The sequence below is a fragment of the Gymnogyps californianus genome, chromosome 6, assembly GCF_018139145.2.
Source record: "Gymnogyps californianus isolate 813 chromosome 6, ASM1813914v2, whole genome shotgun sequence".
In the NCBI taxonomy this organism is placed as follows: Eukaryota; Metazoa; Chordata; class Aves; order Accipitriformes; family Cathartidae; genus Gymnogyps; species Gymnogyps californianus.
In genome coordinates, this window is record NC_059476.1 from 40211615 (window position 1) to 40236251 (window position 24637).

The 24637-nt window shown below is 38.9% G+C and overlaps 1 protein-coding gene across 5 annotated transcripts in view; it reads left to right on the top strand.

Moving 5' to 3' along the window:
• PCDH15 (protocadherin related 15) overlaps positions 1–24637 on the top strand; it is a 419295-nt gene that overhangs the window by 150277 nt on the left and 244381 nt on the right. For all 5 annotated transcript variants that reach the window (XM_050898730.1, XM_050898731.1, XM_050898732.1 and 2 more), the window contains 3 exons: positions 3333–3452; positions 8877–8987; positions 12013–12183. In XM_050898730.1, coding sequence (XP_050754687.1) covers positions 3333–3452; positions 8877–8987; positions 12013–12183 — 402 coding nt within the window. The remainder of the gene's footprint in view (positions 1–3332; positions 3453–8876; positions 8988–12012; positions 12184–24637) is intronic.

The window sequence follows — 24637 nt, forward strand, 5'->3', positions numbered from 1 at the left end:
GTTGAGTGAAATGAGTTAATTTTTTCCTAACTTTCAGAAAGAGGGAGTGGCAGGGGATCTTTTTCAGTGTCCTTTCTAATATCATTTGTATTGCATAAAAGACAATGTAGATAAAATAGAAATTAGGTTCATGAAGGTCTGCACATCTGCAGTCAGTTATTTTGGATGTAACACACTAAATCCAAGACTTTAGCTTTTGACTTTTACTGTAAGGGCATACAATTGTAATTCTGGTGTTTACTGCTATTTCATTTTTACAACTGTCTCCTTTGTTATCACTTAATGATGTGCTTTGCAGTGCTGGAGCCTTTTTATGTTAGTCATCGTTTATCTGCACCCTGTCAGGACCCCGATTTCTCGATGAAACACAGCAAATAACTATTGCCGAGCAGAGCTGCTGGCTGAATTCAATGGAAACCAAGCAGTCATGTGCTTCTGAAAAGCAACACAGCTCTCGGCATCCTTCAGCTGTGAGCGCTTGTGCAGGTCCAGCCCTTCGTCAGCCTCTTGGCAGCTGTTAGGTTAGGCTAGCTGTTAGGTTAGGCTAGCTGTTAGGTTAGGCTAGCTGTTAGGTTTGTACCTCGTTAGGGCAGTCTCGTCATCTGGGACGTTGCGCTGGAGCTCTGCCCTCTCCCTTTGCAGGACATGGCGTTACAGCGTCTGGCTAGTGGGAGCAGCACAACCACCTCCTTGGGTGTCTGTCAGCTCTTGGGCTGTTCTGATGTGACAGGATGTTTTTTAATAGAGATCTGTCGTTCGATTTTGAGCGGTAACTTCTCCCTCTCCGGAGAGCGTGCTGGTGTTACAGCCGCCTGCAGGTGTTGAGCAGGGAGCACTCCTCTGCAGCGAGTGCGGAGAAATGTGTAGGCAGCCTAACGGAGCGGCGTAGTTAACGAGCGTGGCGTTTGACAGCGTGTTCCCCACCCCGCTTTCCAGCCTGCTACACGTGTGCTGACTTCAAAGCTGCTCCTCTCTGCTTCGTCTGGGAGCGCCACGGCTGCTTTCTGTTTCGACAGCAGAAGCATGGGAGATTCCCATCGCGTGCCAACGCCTGACAAACCAGCATGGGGCTCAGCTCTTTCCACTAATGAGACTGTATCATTTAGCCAACGATTAATCGGCTAAAATATTTTATTTAGTGTTGTACTGGGTGTCTGTGCCCAGGTGGGGGCTGAAGGGTCTCTCTGAGGAGAGGCTGGGGCTGCCCTGGGCCGGGCACGGCCGGTTCCAGCTGGTTCCAAGGGCCCCAGCACAGGGCAGTGCCCAGCCCCTCAGCCAGGCCGGTGGCGCCTCAGGGAAACGGAGTTAAGAAAAGGGAAAATGCCGTGCAGCAGTGAGGAAAAAATCATGAGGAGGAGAGGAGTCAGGAGTGAAGGAGTGAAGCTGAGCCTTGGGAAAAGGGATGGGATAGGAGAAGGTGCTGTTTTGTGTTTGTTTGTCACCATCCAACTGTATTTTTAATTGGCAGTACGTTGAATTAATTCTCCCCAAGTTGAGTCTGTTCTGCCTGTGAAGGTAATGGGTAAGTGATCTCCCTGTCTCCACCCTCGAGTGTGTTAATCTGATTTTCCTTCCCTGTGCTGTTGAGGAGGGGGGTAAGAGGGCACCTGGGTGGGTGTCTGGTGGCCGGCCAAGGGCAGCCCACCATTGCGGGGGGGACACACATGGATGGGATGGGATGGGACACACACCTACAAACCCTCCTGTAAATTTTCCAAATTGGTTTTCAGGTTGCTTTGGTCCTCTATCCCCTTACAAAAACATGAGAAAGCCCTTTCTCCCCTACACATGCACTTTGTCATTAACCAGTAAGTTATCCTCCTTGGTTTATGACAGTTGACTCTGATTTTGTACTGTCAGGCAAGGCTCGTTTCTGAGATGATTGCTCTCCTGAATTCTTGAAAGACTGCTGCTGTACCAGAGGTACAAGGCAGAGGCTGTCTGCGAGGTAATTATCTCGCAATTAGTAGGCATGAGGGAACAGTCAACTCCATACACCCACATGTGACACTTCTACTATCTATACCAATAGTAAGCAAGTCAAGTTTGTAGCAAAACATAAACATACATAGTTATTGTGGCATAAGTGTAGATAATGTAAGTATTGTAAATTAAGCCCCACCTGTTTTATCATAAAAAAGGCCTTGATGTTCTTTATTTCAAAGATTCAGTATTCTCAGCCCTGAAAATATTTCTCTGAGAACTCTGTCAGCCATTAAACTCTTAAAGTAATTAGCAGCTTTATAAATAAAACAAGAACAGGAACTGTGACTACAGGAGGAAATGGGCAGTTAATTATTTGCTTTATGGTGTGAACTACAAAATATGAAGTGAAATAGCACCTACATTTGCAACAAATGTTTTAATGACTCTTTGTCCTTTACCACCCTCTCTTTTTACAGCATTTCAAACCTTTTTAGACCCGATAGGTTTAAAGATGTGCAACAACTTGATGTAAAATTCGGAGGAAAGAAGAGGGGCCAGTGGGTCTCTGAATTCAAGGGCCAAAAATTTGGGTGTGATGAGAGCAGCAGCAGGAAGCATGGCTAGGAGCAATGTCTGTGTTGAATCCAGAACTGTTCATTTGTTTTTCTCTTTCGGGTTGATTACTCACAAAGTTTTCTGAATATTAAAATTCGGAAATGATGACTCCCAAGCAGTTAGTTGGACTTCTGTCCTTGATCTCAATGGGTCTTGATTTCATGCTATTTATCTATGCTAGGATAATTATAAATTGATTCATTTTCAAAATATAATTTTATGGGTATTCAATTGCTGCCAACAAAATATTGGAGAAACAGCATCATTCTTGTGTTTGTTTAAAGCCATAAAGCTCTCTGGGTGTCTGTGTTTGCATGTAATAATATTTCTCTGGCACTATTTGCGTTGTCGTGAAGATATTGTTAAATAAGTTCTGTTTACTTTTGCAGCTCATCTTTGATTTTCCTTCCTGAGTCTGAAAAAGTAGCTTTATTTTTTTAATCTATTTATATTTATTTCATGAATTCTTTCAGTTTTAAGACTTTTTTTTTTCATCTTTTTTTAAAACAAATGGGGTTCTCTCTTGATGGAGACAATCTGTGGAATAAAAATGGAAATCGGTTTCACTCTCTATGTGACGCTTGGCATCAGTTGAAGTAGAATCCGAGTACATTGTGTTTAAATAGTTGCTTGTACATGAGGTTCCAGGCCAAACAAAGGGGAGGAGAGAATGTCAACCTTGCATTATAGACCAGGGGTGTTGGGGGGGGAAGACTTTGCAAACAGTTTTTTAATTGTTTCTTATATACCTTAAGGTTTTAATGGGTATCTGTCTGTCTCTGTTCTTGCAGTTAACTCCAGTTGGAACAACCATCTTTACAGGATTTTCTGGAAACAATGGTGCTACTGATATTGATGATGGTCCAAATGGCCAGATAGAATATGTCATCCAGTACAATCCTAATGACAAGGTAAATGCATTTAGCTTTTTGTTTTTGTTCAGGTGTGTGTATATATATATTGCACACCTTGAAGCGGCAAATGAACAAGAGGTTGCTGTTGGACTTCATAAAGAAATTCTTTCCTTCATGATGTAGAATATCCTCTCTGCCTATGAGCCTTGCCTGCCCTGTAAACACAGCTGAATTTAGCTTCCCTTTCATTGCCATGCTGTTAGCAGCTGGATTACTTCAGTATCAATCATTAATAATCCCCTGTCTTCTTCAGTGTTGTCCACACACTTTATCTTGGTTTTTGCACGCCTTTTCAGTCCGTGACAGGTAGTTGTATTTACTCCTACACATTTATACCTAATAGATTCACAGCTAAGAAATATTCATAGGCATGGCTAAGTTACTCTCAAAAGAGACATTCTGGCTTTTCTCATGGAATCATTTAAAGATCACTGTTTTAAAAAAAGAGGGTTATATATTATTAACATAAAACACTAGTGATTGCTACCTATTATCTTTGCAAACCACATACTTTTAGAGACAAAAAGCTTAAAAGTATTAAAATAAATTCTCTTTAGGGTCAGATGTGTGAATTTCTCTATTGTAACAAGGTTTTGCACATGGATGATGTGTGAAGTGTCCATATGCATTTTCGTAGCAAATTTGAAGTAATTTTAGCAATCCTTTTTGCAAACCAGGCTATCTTTTGCCATGGGCTAAGAGCAGAGTTACCGTGGATCAGCTGGTGTGATAATTTGTTAAGCAGGCTAACCTGATCTTGTATTCATCCCAAAGATGTTGGGGGGTGGGGGGGGCGGAAATAGTATACAGACTTAGTAACCTCTTGCTGAAATTTCCTACTTTTCCTTAAGGGGAATTTGAACAGAAATGGTTTTGTGGGAAAACAGCAATCTGATTTGCAGTTTAATTAGAAGTGTAGGCACACAAGTTCTGATTCAATTTGCACTATTTAAGCTGTACACCTCATAAAGGCTTCAGTCCTATTTCCATTGAAGTCAACGAGAGTTTAAGTGTCTACTGAATTACACTTAGTGCTTATACTTTTTAGGAGGTAGAATTTTGTAGAATAGTGATAGTATCAAGGAATAATTCAGTGTGAACTAATGATCTAAGACCCTACTTTTTTAATTTTCACTGGGATAGTTGTTGATTTTTGCATACCTACATGCTGAGGCATAATATTTACTTACTATATCTACGTATTTTGAGGACAGAGATGGTTTCTTGAGAAACTTTGCAGCACCTTAAGCCACAATCTTTTCTGGGGAGCATTGTTTTGCAAAGAGGCAATGTCTTTTTGACAAAAGTGGAATTGTGATGCTAGGTTTTTGGGAGATAGGGAATTTTCTGACTTTACATGTTATGTATATTTGGAATGATTTCATTTTTTAAATGTTTGCAGTCATTTCTTAGAGATTAAATTGATTGCGCGGACTTGAGCAGTCTCTTGAGTTACAACACTTACTTCAGTGAGACTACTTAAATGAGTGAAATTACTAGCACATGATGTGTGGGTTCATTGTGTTACATTCTCAGCTGTTCTTTGTACTGGTGGTATGTACGACTGAAGAGTTTCTCTACTAAGCTTTATAAACAAAGGCAAGGGGTTTATGTGGAAATAGTGAGTACTAAAACGTTACGCTAACATCATCTTTTAACTGTTTGCATGATGGAAGTGTTACAAATAAATGCTATTCCACTACCACAAATATTTGAAAAGTGAACAGAAGGCAGGAAGGAGCGAAAGGAATGGACAAGCAGTTTCAAATTCGCAAAAGAAAAAAAAAAAAACCAAGCTTTGAATTTTTTTCACCACTCTTTTTTCTTACCCTTAACATGTAGTACTTAACAAAACCAGCTCAAATAATTTCTTCTTTTTCAATAAAGACTATGAAAAATGTTGGCACTGAGAAAATACCTCTTCCAGATAACTCTAGAAAATTGAAAGAGTTTTAAAAAAAATTAAACGTTTTAGCATACATTGAATATGTCGGTATACTGAAAACAAAAAAATCCAAACCCTTTAAAATATTACTTCTGTTCAAATATATTGCGCCACAGTGCAATATAAGAGCTGCTTTGTATTTAATTTACTATTAAGTCATAGCATTATATTGCTCAAAGGCATCCTGGGAAATCATTCTAAAAGCATCTCCCACAACCACGTTAGCCTCAAGTTTAGCAGAGAGGTTTGTCTAACCACTAATGGAAGGACATTACAGCATGCCTAAGTGGTTTGGTCTGGTGTTTTGCCACAGGAAGAGTTTAAAAAACATTTCCTAAAACTTTTCTTTCCTTTCTTACTCAGTGAAACTTACTTGTTCTTGATCTCCCAGTGACTGTGAAGAACAGCAAGGGATTTCCCTGGTTGGAACAACTTCTTTGGAGTCGTTAGTTGCTTTATTGCATCTTTGCCTTACTACTTTTGTATTCCAGATTAAATAAATCTGATTCTTTCATCTGTAGATAGCCTTTATGTGCATAACATTGCTTTACCTAGTGATGTGTTTTGTGCGTGTGCTTGACAGAGATGACTTCTCATCATTGTATGCTGCTTCATCTCAGCTGTCAACTTGCCAGAAAGCTACTGCATAATATCTGCTACAAGTGGATTTTCTTCCTTAACCTGGGAAACAATTGTACCAGGCTCAAAAATGATGTGTACAGCTTAGTGCAAAATATCTCTACTTTTCTACTTCTGGGATCCCCTGTATTGTGTGATGAAGATGCCCGCAGTGTTGTTTGACACCAATGACATAGTCTCCTGCCTTAGAAAAAGCAGACTGATTATAGCTCATAAGTTTCATTGGAGACTAATTTAGGAATTTGAAAAAAAAAAACTGTAAAAACAAGAGGTGTTCTTCTAGAAATTCAATTTAACTTACTTATTTTGTTGTTTAATTGGGAAGATATATAGAAGCCAAGTAGAAAAATGAATGCAAAACATACTTGACATAGGACTGGGCTCTAGCTATCATGTAAAGGAATGCCATAAAACTTTTCTCAGCCGTTAAAAGCTAAGGATCAAGTCAATTAACTTGCCAAAAAGATTCTGTCTCCTAATGCAGAGTGAATTGTTAGATCTCTGAGGGCTGTGTTTATACCTAAGGTTATTAAGCCAAATGCATCCTCAAAACAAGTTCTGGACTCCCTCCTTACTAGCTAACTTTACTGAGATTCGTTGTATTGTGTTTGGTGAGGATTCAAAGTTAAACATTTCGAGTTTATCTGGAGTTAGGGAATATGCATAATGCTTTTGCTATACTGATTTTTCACATACCAACTCGCTGGGAAGTAAATTGAATTGTTATCCTGGTGACTTTCCCCGTATTTAAATTTGCTGGCCCATATTCAAGACTACGGGCCAACAAATGTTCGAAGTTATGAAGACTGCTGTACAAAAGCATTTTGTTGTCTCTGTTTTGAAGTGAGAGGAGAACCAGTTTTGTTCTCTTGGAGTAAGCAGTTGACAAAGCAATGTCTTGATATTCCTGACTTCCAGGATGCGCTGGCTCATTTCAGTATTGGATGGAAATGGAGGTGAGATGTGATGGCGTTGTGCGCATCTTTTAATTGCCTTGGAGCTTCGTTACAGTTTGAGTTGCAGCAGAAATAAATGGATTTTGCAGAGGGATCGCAGGGTTGATCTGATGTGGTACCTTCAGGAGCTGTGGCACAAACTTAACGTCTGGAAGTTAAGCTTTAAATTATCACTGAACGACTACATTTCTGTGCTGTGTTGGAGCAAGAGGGGACTCCAGATATAGGCAGTTTGGGAAGAGGTCAAAGTTTTTTGCTGAAATTGTGCTGATCCTTCCTAACGCTTCAGATCATACAGTTCCACTTAAGTGCATCCTCATGCCAAGATCTGCCAAGGAAAAGGCAGTTATTTTGAGAGTGCCTTGGCTGATCCTCAGCTGTAGAGTCTTTTCCAGCTAGCTCTGGCCTTTTAAAGCAGAGACAAATGGGCTAAAGCAGTCAGGAGAATCTTCCTCGTGAATTAGAAGTGGCACATATATGTCTGTTTGCGTGTGCATGCACGCATGTTGTACAGCAGTCAAAGATATTACCCATTATTTGCGTAGTTCACAACCAGCTTGCTTCTTTGTGCAAATACCATTAAAAGAAAGGAAGAGAGGGGGCAAAAGCAGTGAACCGTACCTGGTTCTTCCTTCTTCCAACACTAAGAGTCTGTTCTAGTTTCTTGTTTTGCCTCAGTATAAATATTGTAGTAGATTTTGTTTAGTTTTGTTTTCCAGTGGGAACTATGTATTTTTTTATCCAAAAAGATGAGTGCCAAACTCGGACATAAGCAAACAGCGTCTCCAGTTATTTAGCAGAGTCTGTGATGTACTTTCCAATCCTGTTTTCCTGCACACCACAAATATCTGCAACATGCTGAATTTAATAATCGTTATCATTTATTTACTGAAAAACAAACTGCAATTTTAGCAGATGTTTCAACTTTTAGAGGAAAAATGCCTTGTTATGTTCTCTAAGGAAAGAATAGTACTCTACCTCTCCAGAGTTTTCTGTGGAGAGATTTTGGAATATTGTATTGCTTTTACCCGTTCAACATACTTAAATGTTAATTGTATTCTACATTGGTAGATTGAAGCATGGAAAGATTTTTTTATGTGATTAATTTGATAGTAGAACTGGAACTGGATCTCACGTCGGAAACCTGTGTCTGTAATCCTCCTCCCAAATGGGTTGTTAGTCAAAGTGAATCCTTTAAAGGTGTGTGCACCCCAGCAGTACCTTCCTGCCATTCGGTGCCACAGCTTTGTAATCTGAATCTGTTTAAGCATATATGCAGGACAAATTGAATTTCGCCTGATTTACCCTGAAAGCTGAATTTACTAGTGTATGAATATGTGCATAACTGCCACTGTGAACTGGCACCGAAGTGTGTAGCATTGATGTTCTCTGCGTGTTTACTACTTTATTGCCTTCATGAAAGCCAGAATAAAGAGAAGATAAGTACAATGATGTGGATTTCTTAATCTCTAATACTTGATACTTTCTACCATAGCGAGAAAAAACAGATGAAGGCAAGCCGAACTGTAGAAACTGAAGACCTGAACTCTCAGCTGACAAATAGGGAAAGCTTTTCTGAACAGACCACTGCAAATTCAGCATGGCAAATCTGCAAGAAGCAGGGTAGTTAGGCTTCAGTTTGTGGTTGGAAGTAATACCGCGTATGCAAAGAATCAGAGAGAAATCTGTTACGTACAGATTATCTATTGTGGGATTCTTACGGAGTAAATTGAGTGGGGAGAAAACATAGAAAATCTCTAATCTGGAAAGCATATGCAATTTTGGTATGCCATCCGATCAGTCATGTTCTTGTGGCCTATCTGAAACATGTTTTAACTTTGAAGCATGTTCAATTTTATCGTACTGTTTTAACTTCTGCAGACTTCCAACAGGACCTTTGATATTCCTCTCACTTTGTCTGGAGCAGTAGTTCTACGGGAAAGACTAAATTATGAAGAAAAGACTCGTTATTTTGTCATTGTTCAAGCAAATGTAAGTATAGATCTCTTAATGGTAATTTATGCCACTGATTTAGGTGGGGTTTTAGTTTGCAGATTTAGATTTTTCCAAGGAAAGGAAAAGTCTCACTGAAATACCAGGTCTGATAAATCTTAAATAAGATCTTCAGAAGAGTATTATCTAGGTTGTTGAAAGCTTAGACACGTTATTACTGGTTAAAAAAGCTTGCTCAGTGTGTGTAACAAGACAACCTTTTTGGCACAAAGAACAAGTTGCAAATTTGAAGTACAGCCCATGCAGAAAAGTGCATTCTAGTGTCACTAAGTGTTCATTTTCTAACAAACCTAGCCATGCTAATTTGATCTCAAATGAGTTTAATGGATACAATTTAGTTGTATCCTTCAGGTTTGAAATGCATTTTTCTATAAAGAGGTGATTTTTCTTTCAAGTCATATTGCAAGCGTATATAGAGGTTTCTACAAAGTGGCTGGCAGTGGATAATGCATACTGAGAAGAAAAGTGATGTTTAAACTGTATCTAATACATCTGTCATCAGAGAAGTTTTTTGGTGCCCTTGAGGGCTGTGAAAGCTTTTTTTCCCCTTTTTGTCCTTCTGATAATAGCTGAAATGAAAACTTTTCCTCTGTTGTTTACCTCTGTTGTGATACTGCTTCATTTGGGGGAAAACGAGAATGCTCTGAAGCAAATTTAGATAGCTTGCTCCTGAATTCACGCATTTATATTACTGTCATCTTTCTGATACAGAATTGTAGATACATTTTACAATCCCCTTTCCTACATATTTTGTGGCATGTTCAGCATTCCCCCAACAGAAGATAGGCTCCGGGGGTGTCTCAATGCTTTTTGCGCTTAGATATATCTAAAGATGCTTCCTGGCTGTTAGAACAAGTCGTTTTACCTGAGTAACGTAACTTGCTGATCTCTTGAACAGGAATACGGGAAGGCTCAGAAGTTATTTGCCTTGTGGTTTTATCAATAATTTATTCCGCAGATCACCACTGCATATTCACAGCTCTTTTCCTTTGATGTCAGAGCTGTGAGTTTCATGAGACGCTGCGCTCCTAGAAAAGGGACTGGGGTAGTTGAGCAGGTCATGTTTTTCAAGAGAAAGGCATGATGTGCAGCAGTGCGAACACCTCGCGTGAGGAGGGAAGCCTGTCATGCTGCAGGAGCAACTGGTGAAGGCGCAGCTTGGGATGCACAGTGGCAGTACTACAAAGCAATCTCATATTAATTTGTTCATTCCTTTCAATATACGTCCTTAAGCAGTAAATTGGTACCTTTGTGGTACCGGGTTTGGGACTAGAGCTGTGCTGATAGCTTCTGTGTCATGTTTGTACATAATGGGGCAGCTTGCACGATTGAAATGTCTTGCGAGGCCATGTGTTTTCTCAAACATACCCAAACGGGAACTGAGCTCACTAAAATTTTGAGTGCTCACAGATGAGAAACTAGATCTTAAAGAAAGACTGTAATTAAGCTCTATAGCCCAGCTTTTTTAGGAGTTTGCCTTATGCATCCTTTCCCCCCCCCCCTCCATTTTACAAAATATTGCAGGCTGCATTTAATTCTCTCTGTTGTATGTACTATGCAATCATACTTCTATTCCAATGATTACATTAGCAGTGATTGTTTGTTGTTCTTGCATCCTGAAGATACTATGTGAAATTAATTACTCTGTATCTGCTTTGATCCAGTATTACTCAAAGGCACATATTGGGGGAATGTAAAAAAGTTTAGGTGATGATGAAGGCTGCTCCTTGTTGCTGGTATTGTTTTTCATCACTGACCATGAAGAAAGCTGAATTCAGAAATTCCCATATTTAGTAACTGTAAATGTAAAGCGGTTCCAAGAACTGAGTGAACTGCAAAATAGGAAAAAAAAAAAAATGTATTCAATCTGATATAGAGCAATGACCTATTCCTCTTAGACAGATGATGATATTAAACAGCATAAATACTTTAAAAAAAACCCTGCTTTTTTCTTTTCTGTCAGTGTTATCCTAGGATTAGAGGGCAACACTTAGCTAATGGCCCATAGTCCCTCCACAAGCTTTTATTTTTGTAAAGAAAAGCTATCGCAACTGTTCCTCCATGAAAATGGAAATATTTTTGACCGTTTAAAAAAAAAAATATTGGATAGTTATGCTGTTTCTTCCCTATGATAACAAAAGAAGAAAGAAAAGGTGAACTGTTGCTAGCGTGTACATTATTCAGTGTATAAAAATAATCCGGGTGGTTCCCACAATTCAGGAAAGTGTAGCTTTATTCTGTACCATCCGGAAAGAGAAAAAGGAGACAATAAAAAAGTTACAATACTCAATGGTGTCTTGTGTACCCAAAGATTTTAAAAAAACAAACAAACAAATAAAAACCAAAAGCCAAACCGTGATACATTGAAAAGAACCTGTCATGCAGCATGGAGACATGGAGACTTCTTTGGGATGCAGCATTGTAGCTGCTTTGTTGTGGAGATAAGTGTTCTTCAACCTTTTAAGACTTGAGCAGTGTAACTCATTCTCTAGACAAATCAGCTTGCCACATGGAGTACAGTTTGGAGATCTTAGATCAGTCTCATTGCTGTCCTTTGGCTGGTTTTGGGGCGGGGGGGGAGAGGGAGGTGCTAAATCGTTCTTAAATTGTGGTGTGCAGAGGTGGATTGAGTGCATGTCAGATTATAAGTAAGGCACGAGGGACTTTTTATCTTATGCAAATATGCTGCATTTTTATAGATTTAACAAGACATGTATCTTCATTTCACACATTTCCTGAGAATTAATTTCTCAAAACTGTATTATTTCTGAGTGATAGATGTCTCACAGTATTTCTTAATTCAAGAGGTAAACTTTTACCTCTTAGTTGTATTTTTGAGCCTTTAAAGGCTGTAGCTCTGAGGCTGAAGTTTCTGTAATTAGCTATTTCCTAGAACCTGGGTGATTATGGTGCTTATATGTTTTGCCCTTAGCTTTAACTTTAAACTTTTGTGTAGATTCTGAATTCAGAAAGTCTCACCGAATGTAACTCGTTTGCTCCACAGGACCGAGCCCAAAATCTTAATGAGCGAAGGACAAGTACAACCACCCTGACAGTAGACGTGCTCGATGGGGACGATTTGGGACCAATGTTTCTTCCTTGTGTCTTGGTGAATAATACTCGTGACTGTAGACCTCTCACCTACCAAGCGAGCTTGCCAGAACTGACTGATCCTGTAAGTCCTCTTGACTTTTTGTGAGTTTTGTACGTTTGTTTTGCAAGCGTCATCTTTTTCTGTGAATGCAATTGGGAACTGTAACTAGAAAGGTCACGTATGCTTTATGCCACGTTTTATGTGCTAAACAAAAGAAAACCAAGGTAGGATATATGTAGGAATAGATGGTGAAATTCTAACTTTGATAGAGTGGCAAACTGCTCCTTCGCTACAAGGACTGAGTCTCGCTGAACTTTGGTAAATTATGGAATTGCTTTTCCTGATCTGTCCATGTTTTGCTCTCGAAATATCCTGAAGAAGCACTTTTGAAAAGGGACTTGACATGTTATTCCATTCAGGATTGTTACAGACCTTAGGAGAAAGTTGTTGTTGGTGGTTTTTTTGTTTTTTGGTTTTTTTTTTTTTTGGAAGAGGAAGCATTAGTCACTAGTCCCTGAAAAGATTGTGTGTTGCTATTATGTGGTTTCAATCAAGAGGCACTAAAGAGCTATGTGTGTTTTTTCTCATGTAAATGCTTGTACTAAGTATATCAATTAATACATCAGTTAGGATAGGGATAAAGGTCAGCGTAAGGCTCATTTCACACTGGAACATCCACAATGAATCACACAAAGGGGGAGCTGAGAGCTTTATCATTTCTTGATGCAAGATGGTGCCAACTCCCCTTCCTTACAGGAGAACTGCTGCTTGGTATAATGGAGATGTGCATCTCTGCGGTGGGTGAAACAGAAAAATTAATTTCTTAATTGATATTGAGATATGACCTTTGATTCATGTATTTAAGAATATAAAAAGGAAGAACCAATTGAATCACTAGGTATTACCCCACCCGATTGACATTAAGATGACATTAAGACAACATTGAGTATTGACATTAAGATCATGACTTCCCTTGTTCATTGCAGGACACTCTCTGTCCTGCTTCCTCCGACCAGGAGACAGGGGAGGTTGAAGCTGTAAGTGTGGAGGTTGTTGCTATTCTCTGCCTTATTCATCTTGCTGTCCTGTGCCTCGTAATCTTTTGCCAACCCACGTGTCTGGCCTCAGGATCCCACTGCAAATACGCTTGAGCAGGGTCACCAAGCACTGCCGCCACCCTCCTTGGTTGATTCAGATGATACTCTTAGCAGGTTTCAAAATCTCTCACAGTTGTTTTATCCATTTTAGGACCAGCTGAAATTGTGTCTAATATACAGCGGTTGATCAATTGCTTCTGCACAGGTTAACAGTACAGGCTCTGGTTTAATAACCAGTACAGCCTCAAGGAGAAAAGGCAGGGCTTATTGTAATCAAGATGTGTGATTAGTGTGCTTTCTGGATAAGGGAGGGCTAGAGCAAATTTGAGCGAGGTGGTGTAAGTCCATCTGGACCCCTTGGCAAACTTCAGGGAGAAGTTTGGGTCTTACAGGGCACATGCCACCTCCAGAGGAGGTAATTTTTCTCTACTGGAGAATCTCTTCCTGACAACTGCAGCCTGATTTGTAAGGTGTAGCAAGACTGGAGCCTTGTATTCAGCTTGTAACAGCAGCAAATCAGTTGTGAAAGGGAATGGGAGAGATGTTCCGTATTTAACCTTGTTGTATTGATTTACACATCTATTGGGTTTTTTTTCCTTTTCTTTTTTTTCCTTTTTTCCCCCCACTTCTACACCTTAGTATTTGATAACCCTTTGTAACTGTATTGTCTGTTTTGGACTTTGAATAAAGGCTTTTACTTTAAATTTTACATTAATTTGGTTTGAGCTTAATGTAATTTTAAGGGAACTGGGCAACTACAAGTTACTCTTTAGCTGAGTATGCAGCCTCATCAGGGTTACTAGGGCACCCAAACTATGCAGGATGACAGTATGACCCCATTTTGTCTGCACAGATCTGATAGAGTTCCCAGTACAGAGGCACGTGAGGCAGAAATTGTTAATAACCGGTGTTTGGTCATTACCTTGTTTTTTATCTGGTTATCTTAAAGTATAATGCAAATCAAGGAGTTTTCTGATACAGCTCTCACAGATGAAAGGAACCCAGCTCTGTCTCTGTTCCTGCCCTTGGTCAGGCACGTATGCTGTGCTGGAAGACAAAGCAGTGTCTGCCAAAGAGGGTGTCTAGGCTAGGAAAAATCTGAGTAGTGATTTAGGTGCTGAGTTGCAAAAGGTATTCATTTAACTTTGTAAGCTACAATCTGTTCAGGTCTCAGCTTTTTTTGTTTGCTTTTTGGTTTTTTTGCATCAAACTGCACCTTGAGAAATCTGATCTATGAAATGAGAAACTGGTTCTGTTGATAAACTACCGCTATTTGCTGTTTATCTATCTGTAACAGTGTAGCAGTTCTGATAAACGTAAGTGGAAGAAGGATGTTTGAACTCAAAGTTTTACCTTGGTACCTCAAATATTTACTTGACTTCTAAATGATGATTCCTTTAGAAGATATGGATGGTACCTAAAAAGATTCAGCTCGTAAACATATGTATTGCATTTGTCCTGCAAACAGCAGTGTGATAAAGTGCAGAGAAGCCTGAGCTGTGTGGACTAGCCAGGGGCTGGCAGTGGGCTCACACGATGCTCTGATCTGGCAAAGCAGCCTGGGCAGAGGACCTCGTTTGGAGATAGGTTGGAGATTTCTGCATGATGTGGAACGGTTGCACTGCACCACGTAGACAAGCCCCATCTGAGTCTGTAATGCTGTAAGACTAACTACGATGTCAAGTTATATAGAAGCTGATAGTAACCAATATACTCCTCAGAATGATTTATCTGAAGTTACTTGCAGCAGCTGGTTTGTTGGGGTTTTTTTTAAAGATCAAAATTTGCTACATCGTAGGTGTTGAACCTCCAGTGTGTGTAGCAAATAGAACAGAATGCTGTTTGCTGGGGGTTTTTTAATGGTAGCTACTACATAGGCTAAAGGACTATTTTTTAGTCCAACATCATCTTGTTTTTAATTTGCTTTCTAATTTTTCAATGAACATGAGAGAGAATATTCATGAATCTAGAACAAAGTTGAAATATGAATTATTCAGAAGCAGTAGCTTGAAAAAGAAGTCCTGCTTTACAGGGCAAGATGTCTACTCAGCTGACCCCTAAAGTAAAGCATTTAATGTAACTGGTAAGAACATTATTTTTGTTCAGTCTTGCACAGTTACTTATCTTTAGTTGGCATCTATCCATGAATTTACTGACGTAAAAATCGTATTTCCTTTCCAAGCATCTTTCCCTTAGACGCTCTAAAGCAGTTGGATACATTGGCAATGAAGAATCCATCCAGCATGTGCTTTCTTTATGGTCTTTGGCGGGCAGAGATGGAAGAGGCCAGCAAAATTAATGGATCTCTTTGTTGCCAGAGAAGCAATTCATTTTCCTGAAGAACAATATCAAGGTTTACACTATACCTTCTGAGAGTTGATCTGACTCATGGCAGTATTAATATCATTAAATCTGCTCTAGGCTGGGCAGACTGCTGTATAATTACAGTCTACACACTTGTAAAAACCTGTTTTGCATTTCTGCCATTTGCACAGACAGTGTAAATTCCCCCAAAGCTGCAGATCTTCCAAGCAGAGCCAAAGGGTATCTGATGGTCCTCTCTGAGTGTGCATATAGAAGGAAATGTTGTGATAGTACCCTCTCGGTCAGCCGGGTGCTGTCTGTAACCAACTGAGCTTTGCCACAAGATGCAACGTTCTTCATTGGTGGTGGCCTGGTTTTGTGAGTGTCACTTTTGCAGTACCACCAATGAGGTACTGTAATTAATTGCTATGATGGCCTTATTAGGTCTAGGATCACAGCTAAGGTTGTCTAAACATCAGCGTCCCTGATACAAATGCTTGTGAGGTGCTCTTGCAACTTTGTAGAGGAGGCAGAAACTCATAGTTTGGAGTAAACAAACTTTGGATGTTTTTATAGCACATTAGCTCTTCTGAATGCTTAATCCTGTGGTAGGTGAGTGGTGAGAGTTAAACTGCCTTGCCACTGCTGAAGCCCAGACAAAGCTAAGTTAACAGCCTGTAATCCACACCTTAGATTATGTATTGCTTCCCTGGGCAGTAATTTGTCTGTGAAGTGCTACCTGTTGAGTCTGATTCAGTGCCCATGACAGTGATGGAGTAAGCTGCTTTACAAGTTCCCAGACCAGGAGGGAGAAGAAATAAATCTACTGAGTTTTGAGTCCTCTAATAATCATTGCAAAAATTATCTTGCAAAAAAGACACCAAGGCCCACTATAAGACAGCATTCAAAGTAATTGTTTGAAGTTCTGTCTCATAATACATATGCAAATCCTTTGACTTTATTTCCTTAAGGGGAATGCAAAGTACAGCTTCAGTGATATCTTACAATGAGCTAGCATAAACCTTTCAAAATTGAAGTTCTAGAAGCCAAATATATTGCCATATAATAAAAGGAAAAGTAGTGTCTTTGCTAGATGAAAGGATGCATGTATGAACCTCCTGTGTCTGCTAATTGGGCCACATACTTCTGTGTGTGTTTCCTAATTGTCGCCATCCTACTTTCTCTCTGGGAATGAATTTACTGTTGTTAGCTAAATTTCAGTTTACAAGAAAACCTGTGTTGTTTGTTGGTTGGGGGTTTTTTTGTTGTTGTTACATAGTTCTATATTTGCCTTAGTGTTTCTGTGTCTGATCAAATCTGGTAAGTATTTTTTTTTTTCCCATTGTTTCAGGAAGACTTCAATAAATTAGCATTTATTATCAGGATGTGCAAGTCATCAAATGGAGTTAAAATCTAACCTCATGAATATCTCATAACATTGGAAAGATAATTTCTCCTCCCTCTTTTCCCTTCAGTCTGTTCCTGTCATGCTCACTTTGTGAGGGTTTTGTCCATTTCTATACTCAATTTTTTCTATCATCATGCAAAGAAGAAAAGCCAATTAGCAGTAAAATATAGATTAGGTTTATTTAATCAGTTGCTGGACTAGTTTTGCAACAAACTGATTCATTATCAGGTTCCATAGGGTAATTACCAGTCCACATGAACACTGATATACTCCATGACACCTGTGAGGCTTTCTTTGTCCTAATTCAAGATTCAACACTTTAAATACCTAGCTGCATTGAGATGTTGCTTATTAATGCACTACTGATGTATCTTTCTACATGGAAAGTATTTATTTTTGTCCTAATTATCCTCAGTATCCTTAGGAGTTGTGTCAGCAGGGACCTTACAAAGTCTGTGGGCTCAGCTGCCCTGTTGAGCAGAGACTCCAGAAGATGGGTCTAGGCAGAGGACTGCTAGATGAAAGGCTAAAAAAAAAATAAATAAATTTAAAACGTTCTCCAAAGAACAGTGCGATTGAGGGGGGTAAAAAAAAGTCATTGAAGAGCAGGAAGTGCCCTTAGAAGCCCTCAAGCTTTTATTAGCAAGAAGGGCCTCTTGCTAATCCTCTTGTTTGGGTTCAGGGGAAGAAGACTAAATTTTTAAGAGGTAGTATTGTAATCCTGCTGGGTTGTCCTGGTTTCGGCTGGAATTGAGTTAATTTTCTTCTTAGTAGCTGGTACAGTGCTGTGTTTTGGACTTAGTGTGAGAATGATGTTGATAACACACTGATGTTTTAGTTGTTGCTAAGTAGCGCTTATCTTAAGCCAAGGACTTTTCAGTTTCCCATGCTCTGCCAGCAAGCAGGTGTGCAAGGAGCTGGGAGGGAGCATAGTCGGGGCAGCTGACCCCAACTAGCCAAAGGGCTATTCCATACCATGGAACATCATGCCCAGTATATAAACTGGGGGGAGTTGGCTGGGAGGGGTGGATCGCTGCTCAGGCATCAGTCAGCGGGTGGTGAGCAATTGCATTGTACATCACTTGTGTTTTCTTGGGTATTATTTCTCTCTCTCTCTCTCTCTCTCTCTCTCTCTCTCTCTCTCTCTCTTGAGATAAGAACAGTTTAATAACTTGAAGTAAAATAAAATATACTACTAAGAATAATAATATTATAATAAGAAGAAGAATATAACAAAAAAAGAGAAATAAGTCTTTTCTGATCAATTCAACAACTTTTTTTTTTTTTTTACAAGGAGAAAGGTTTTGAATACTTCATGCAAGGGACAAAAAAGTTCATTGACTTTCATATATGCAAAGCATAATAAACCATCATAATAGTAAGAATTGTGGTTATACAGTAAATGCATCAAATCCTCAATGTATCTTGACAGAAAATACATCTTTCTTGGAATCCAGAGTTGATTGAGTTCCCAGTTAGCAATGAAAAACGTGTTTTGCATCAGACTGATAGTTATGTCAAAAATGACAGGTGCTTTTTAAAACTCACATTTTATCTTTTCATTTCTTGCTGAAACTCTAAGTGCAATCACAACAGTTTTTCTCCAAGCCATTTCCCATTCCCCTGCAGCATTCTAACTCAGCATCATAGGGTAACGTACTGTAGCGGCTGCAGTAAGGTATCTTTCATCCCACCTTCTCTGGCGTATTGCTGTTTAGCAGTTATTTGCATTTATTGTTTTGGGAATTGGGGACTGACCCTTTATGGTACCTTCTGGGCCATCATCTGTTGCAGTGGGGAGACCGTGGGATGTGGAGGAAATGGGTTATTCTCTGGGTGTGAGAAACGGAAATGCCGTAGGAGGGAACTGGGGTTACAGCAGTACAGGAAAGGCTAGTTTTATTGCGGTAGAGAAGAAAGAAGGAATTTGGTGGAGGACTGAAGTAATTTGATTAGTGGGTGGGGCTGGTGTTGGGAACACAGGACACTTTGTAAGTAACCAGGTTTAATCAGCTCTATACAAATCAGTTCTATGCTTATTATTGATAGCTAATTAACATTGCAGAGGGTGTGCTGTTTTTTCGGTACCTCTGGGCTTGAGGATTGCAAGCATTTAACAGTTCTTTCTAATGTAATTTCATTGGAGTACCTTGCTATCTGACTGTACAAGTCCCAGTTCTTTCCAAACAGAAAACCTCCTGGAAATTTTCTCATAGAGATGCGTTAATATAAAACTTGCTGCAAAACAAGTAATGTCTGAAACTTCTGGAAACAGCATCTCCCCATCTTAGTTATAACAGCAGGTATTAGTTAAAGAATAAAGTTTATCAAAATGTTCTGGGGATTTTTTTAGTGGTTTGTTTATTTACTTATTTATTTCTATTTTTTGCTGTGGGAAATACCTACCCACAGAAGACATTTTATCCCAGTATCTACCATGCAAACTAAAACCAAATAACCTTCCCTGAGGTTTGGGAGAAACTTGCTAGTTCAGCCTGAGCTTCCATACAGATGCTAAGTAAGATTTTTGTGGCACTGAAACACACAGTGTTCATAATTTGGCAAATTAAAAATTTAGTCTGAGTTGAAGTGAATATGTGTGGTTAAATCAACTTTAATAATACCTTTCAACATATAAGGAAGCTGCCTCTCTTACCTGTGTGAAGGGTAAAATCTCATAGAAAAGCGGGAATGCTTAGCCCTGATGAAGCTTGCTTTTTCTTGTAAGCCTGACTGCTTAAAGTCAAATATGCACAGGGGTGAATTTACCCCTACTGACAGTCAAACTGCATAAAACTAAAAAATCAGGTTAGATTGCCAGTTTCTCTTGCCAAACCATTCATTTCTTGGTTAGATATGGCACATTTAAAACTGCAAATATTCATGGCTAATTTACGAAGTTGTTTGTTTCTGAAGCAGTTGTATCTCAATATGCCTTTTTCTTCTCTGCCTTCTTTTTACTAAGATTTGGAGTCTTTTATTGAAACATGGTAAAAGAGGTTTGCCAGCCTTTGGCTTACTCTGCCTGTATAGTCTTATGAGCTGTGCTTGTGATTTAGTTGCATCAAGCATCAGGAAATTATTTGAGATTTAATTTGTTTCTAATTGTTCTTTTCTCAGCAAAATAGTTGCTGTCCAATTTTTGGGACTGATGCTAAGTGCTCTTGTAGGGGATGGTATTTACACTTCATCCTGGAATTATACCATGATTGAGCACAATTATGTCCGCTGGCATAATTGAATGTTTAAAGTGTGGCTTGGGTTTGTGACTTCCAGAGAAAATAGAGCTTTCATCTTTAGGAGAACTGCATGTTTCTCTTTATACAAATATTTTTGGTAGGGAAAGTAGTGACTTTCCATTTTGAATAGGCAGCATCCAGCTCTGCAGCGGTACCTGGCATTGAGACTTAGGCTGAAATTGGAGGTATGCCGGTGCACTCTAGGAAAGTAGGTTGGCTGTTTGCAGAGACACATCTTGCTGCCCAGCCCAGTAGATATGCTCTGCCTCTTGCATACAAGTTTTTTGGTTTTTTTTCCCCTCCGTCTGTTTCTTTATCCCTTCCTATGTTAGAAACTGATCTTAGCTTTGAATTCGGATGTGTGTTTCTCAGTAATCAATACATGGGAACACAGCAAATTCCTTATTAACTGTGCTGTATTCATCTTTGACTTTAGCCACGTTCATGTTGCCTGAGGATCCCTCTTACATTTACCAATAACGAACCCATGCATTCTTTGTGTCTCATGGTTTCAGGGCTTGATAGGAAAGAGGAATAAGCATAAGCTTGCTTTGGTTTTAAATGTTTAGTTGAGAAGATCAGCTTCTAATAGCTGTTATTTGAGAGTTTCTATACAGTCTATACAACAAATGATTAAAGGTAAAAGCTTATATTTTGTTTAACATTTCTGCAGCCATTCTGTAAAGAATGTAGTAGCTCCAGAGCATAGAAAATCAGGCCTCTCATCCGTTATAGTCTAAGCTGTTAACTTTTTGGTTTTATTGTATGCATGTGTTGTTCAGCTTTCTGTATGAACTCATTCTCATATTTAATGCTGTAATAATTTTGCCTTTTCTTCACAGATACTACTGTATCTGAGTAAATGTTAGACAAAATAGCACTGGCAAATCATTATTTGCTACTGAAAGGTTTATGTACTTTCTTATCTGTATATTATATCTTAGAATATTTATTTAGAAAAGCCTGGCAATTGGTGTTAATTAGACTAACGTCTTTGGTGAAAGATAGCATGTCCTGTCAACTGTTGGGCTGTAAGATGAATGAGTTCCTGTGTATTTACTAGCCAAAAATTATTTGGTAGACAGGGCAATGGTGTCACTTCAGCCATACTACAAGAACTAACCAGAGAAATGCTTTAAAAATTGAGGCTGTATGTATAGGTTCTTGGGTTGTTGCTTGTTCAGTAAATTAGAAAATAATCTCTCCTGTGTCTGAGGCTTTGAATAGTCCCTTTGCCACTGGCTGAAAGATGAGCAAATTGACCCATTTTTCAGGTATTAATTTTTCATTAGCAATTTAGGTAAAACCTGAAACTCAGATTAGGAAAGGGAAAATGAAGATTGATTTCCATGACATGTATGCAGTTGTCGGTGTATTTTTTATTGAAAAAGGCAAATTGTTATGGCCAAGTTATTTGCAGTATAGTTGAGCAGCAGATAGCAATTTTTCTAATTAAATTTAAGCATAGATGCGTGATGAGCTGATAGGCAACCTTGAATTGCTTTGGAAGTCGGAAAGCAATTCAAAAGCAATGATAAAATCCTCTCTTGGGTGCAGTTTCCCCTTTAAAGTTTATGGATAAACTTTTCATTTGCATTTTTTTTACTCTTCTCACTCTAATTGCAGCCATACGGAGGTCACCAGATTGATATTAAGTTCAAGGTAATGGACAACGTTAAACAAGCAGTAGCGTTCACAGTAGATTTACTAGCATAGGCTTTTTTATAACTTGATATCGGTGATTTTGAATTAACTCTATGGAAATGACTCTTTCAGCAAAGTCAAAATGGACAGCTTTGGTAAGCTATTGATTATCTGCTAGTGTATGATAAGGAGTCGTAAAAGGTGTTTGAAGTCTTCTGTTAGGATTTTTCCCTATCTTTTCTGTTTTTGTGATTGATTGTCTGTCTCCCATATGCAATCTCTTGATAAGTAGACCCTTTTTTTTAAAAGGAAATGTCACTGAAAAGTAGCGAAGCATGAAAAGGTTAAAATTACAAAGATGTGATGTTACAGGTAATTAATTTTTATGTATTTGGGAGTATACCAAGACGGCATGGCTAATTAAAAAGAATTGTCATTAAAATTGTCAGTAGCTGTAATATGTGAATACATGAACCTGAGAATTATTTTCTATGATGTCTCTTAGCAGGCAGGCAAGCACTTCACTTGCTTGATATATTGATCAGGCAGGACAGTCACTGTTCAGTGTCTAAGATTTTAAACTTACGATTTTAAATATAGATGCATTTCAGATAGAGAAGTTAACTTGGCTACTTTTCCTTTCAAGAACAAACAAAACCATGCTTTTAACTTCTAAAATGTAATGAATGCTTAACAAAACCGGATGTTTCAGTTATTGAAAACACTGCTTCTGGTTGAGAAAATTATAGCAAGGCCGCAGAATAAGTGAATATAAACTGATACTTTCCTGCTGGTGATTTTAACCAAGTTGTGTTTCAGAAATAGAGTTGATGTCTATGGGTAGGAATAAAGTGATATGTCACAGTTTGCTCTGAGTACAGGAAACTTGCTTTAAATGTGGGATTACTGTGGTGGAGTTCTTGCCTCGTATGTTTGGTACATACTGGAAAAGCGGGGGGAGAATAATGAATTTCATTGAAAGATAGAACAGGAAGACACACGGACTTTTTTTATAATGTGAAAAGAGAATTGGTTGCACATGATTTACATGCTTTAGGTTTTCACTAATACTAATCTTTCTTAAAATGCGCAAGTGGAGGTTTTAAGGGAAAAAGGATCAAGCTTGACTGAAAACTTAGACGTTTTGGACAATACATAGTCAAAAATGAAACAGGAAAAGAAAAATGTCATTGCAGATCATCTTTGGAGTTGTGTTTGGGATAAGAGAAACACATTTTGTTTATTGCTAGGACTAGGTTATCGAGTGACCCGTGATCCACAGTGGCTATGGGGCTCCCTTGCTGGTGCAGGAGGAGCAGGAACACTGGTAGTTCACCAGAGACCCAGTTGGGACTAGATATTTGGCTGATGGTGAAAACAGGCACATTTTCCAGGTATTTATCAAGCTGTAAAGTGAAATTTTAGAGAGTTCATCTCAAATCTGATTCCTTTAATTATCAAGAGTAAGGGGGGAATAAACTGGTAAAAATGACTGATTTTATGATATACATAATTTTCTTCTTTTTTCCAAATATGGACACATTCCATTAATTGCCTGATATTTATCATCATGGTTAGTAACTTACTGGGAACACTAATGGGAAAATAGTCAATTCTTATAGCTTTGTCAGAAGCTAAGAAGAAAAAGGGTCCTGATTTTGCTTGGAAGAAGTAACTGTGGAGCTGTAATTAGAAGTCATTTCCTTTCAGAAATGAAGATGATCTGCTTTGATTCAAATTTTGGTCTGGCACATCAGCCACATACGTCAAATACATGAAATGTTTGAGAGAGATCACCAGGGTGCCTGGATGGGTTTGATGTGTGCAGTAGTACAGGCTCACTAGTGTAAACCACCTTGTTGTGTGCCAGAACCAATGCCAAAAATCTGTTGAATTAATGAAGTACAAAAAGTGCCAAACACCCTAGTCTCAGTTGAAAAGATCTTGCTGTTTCATCCTATTGTATGCTTTGTTCATTCTCCAGTTTTCATTTTAAAGTCTGTTAGAAAGAAGAAGAAAAAAAAACCCACCTGCCTCATAACAAAGAAGACTTTAGCATAATGTGTGAGATCACACAGCTTGCAAAAATAATTACACGAGGACAGTAGAAAAGTGCAGTTCCTCACTTTTGCAAGATAGCCCACAACCTGGGATTTGAAACTGTCTCGCTTTCTGTGATGCAATTAAGAGATTTCAGATATGAAGTGATTGAGCCTTTCTCTCCTCAAAAACTAGAGCTTCAGTAGAGGAAAGAGCGCCTGAGAAAGTACCATCCCTGTCTTGTTCTGATCTGAATCAACTACTTGTGTGATTTAATTGCTGTCTTGGATATTTGCCATGGAAAAAAAGCCACTTTCACAATATGCGCTTCTGTTCCATTTCATAAAACCGTGTTTGTTACAGCGTGAAGTGGAGCTATTGTCAAAGAGGAAGCATATGTATTAATTTATTTGATCCTTAAATGTCATATAGAAACATTTAAAGGTTTTAAATTTTGACATTTAGACAAAATACTTTTGCAGTGATGCTTTATCAGTGAACTTCACTTCAGAAAAATTCTCATCTATGTCGTAACACTGATCCTTGTAGAGATAATTATCATTTCAATAGCTAGGCTATCCCGTTAAACTATAAACTAGCTGTTCATTAAGGGTCAGGAAGAAAGATTCCTCTTTTCAGCTTGTCACAATGCAGAGGGTGCAGACTGTATTAGTTCTTCAGTTAATCACATAATGATTCCTCAAGGTTTTGCAGATACGTGCAAGTACACTTGCAGGTAATGGGAGATAAAGTAGCAGAGGAGCTTCCTTTCTGGGGCGGCAGTGTTAACCCTCGGAGGCTGC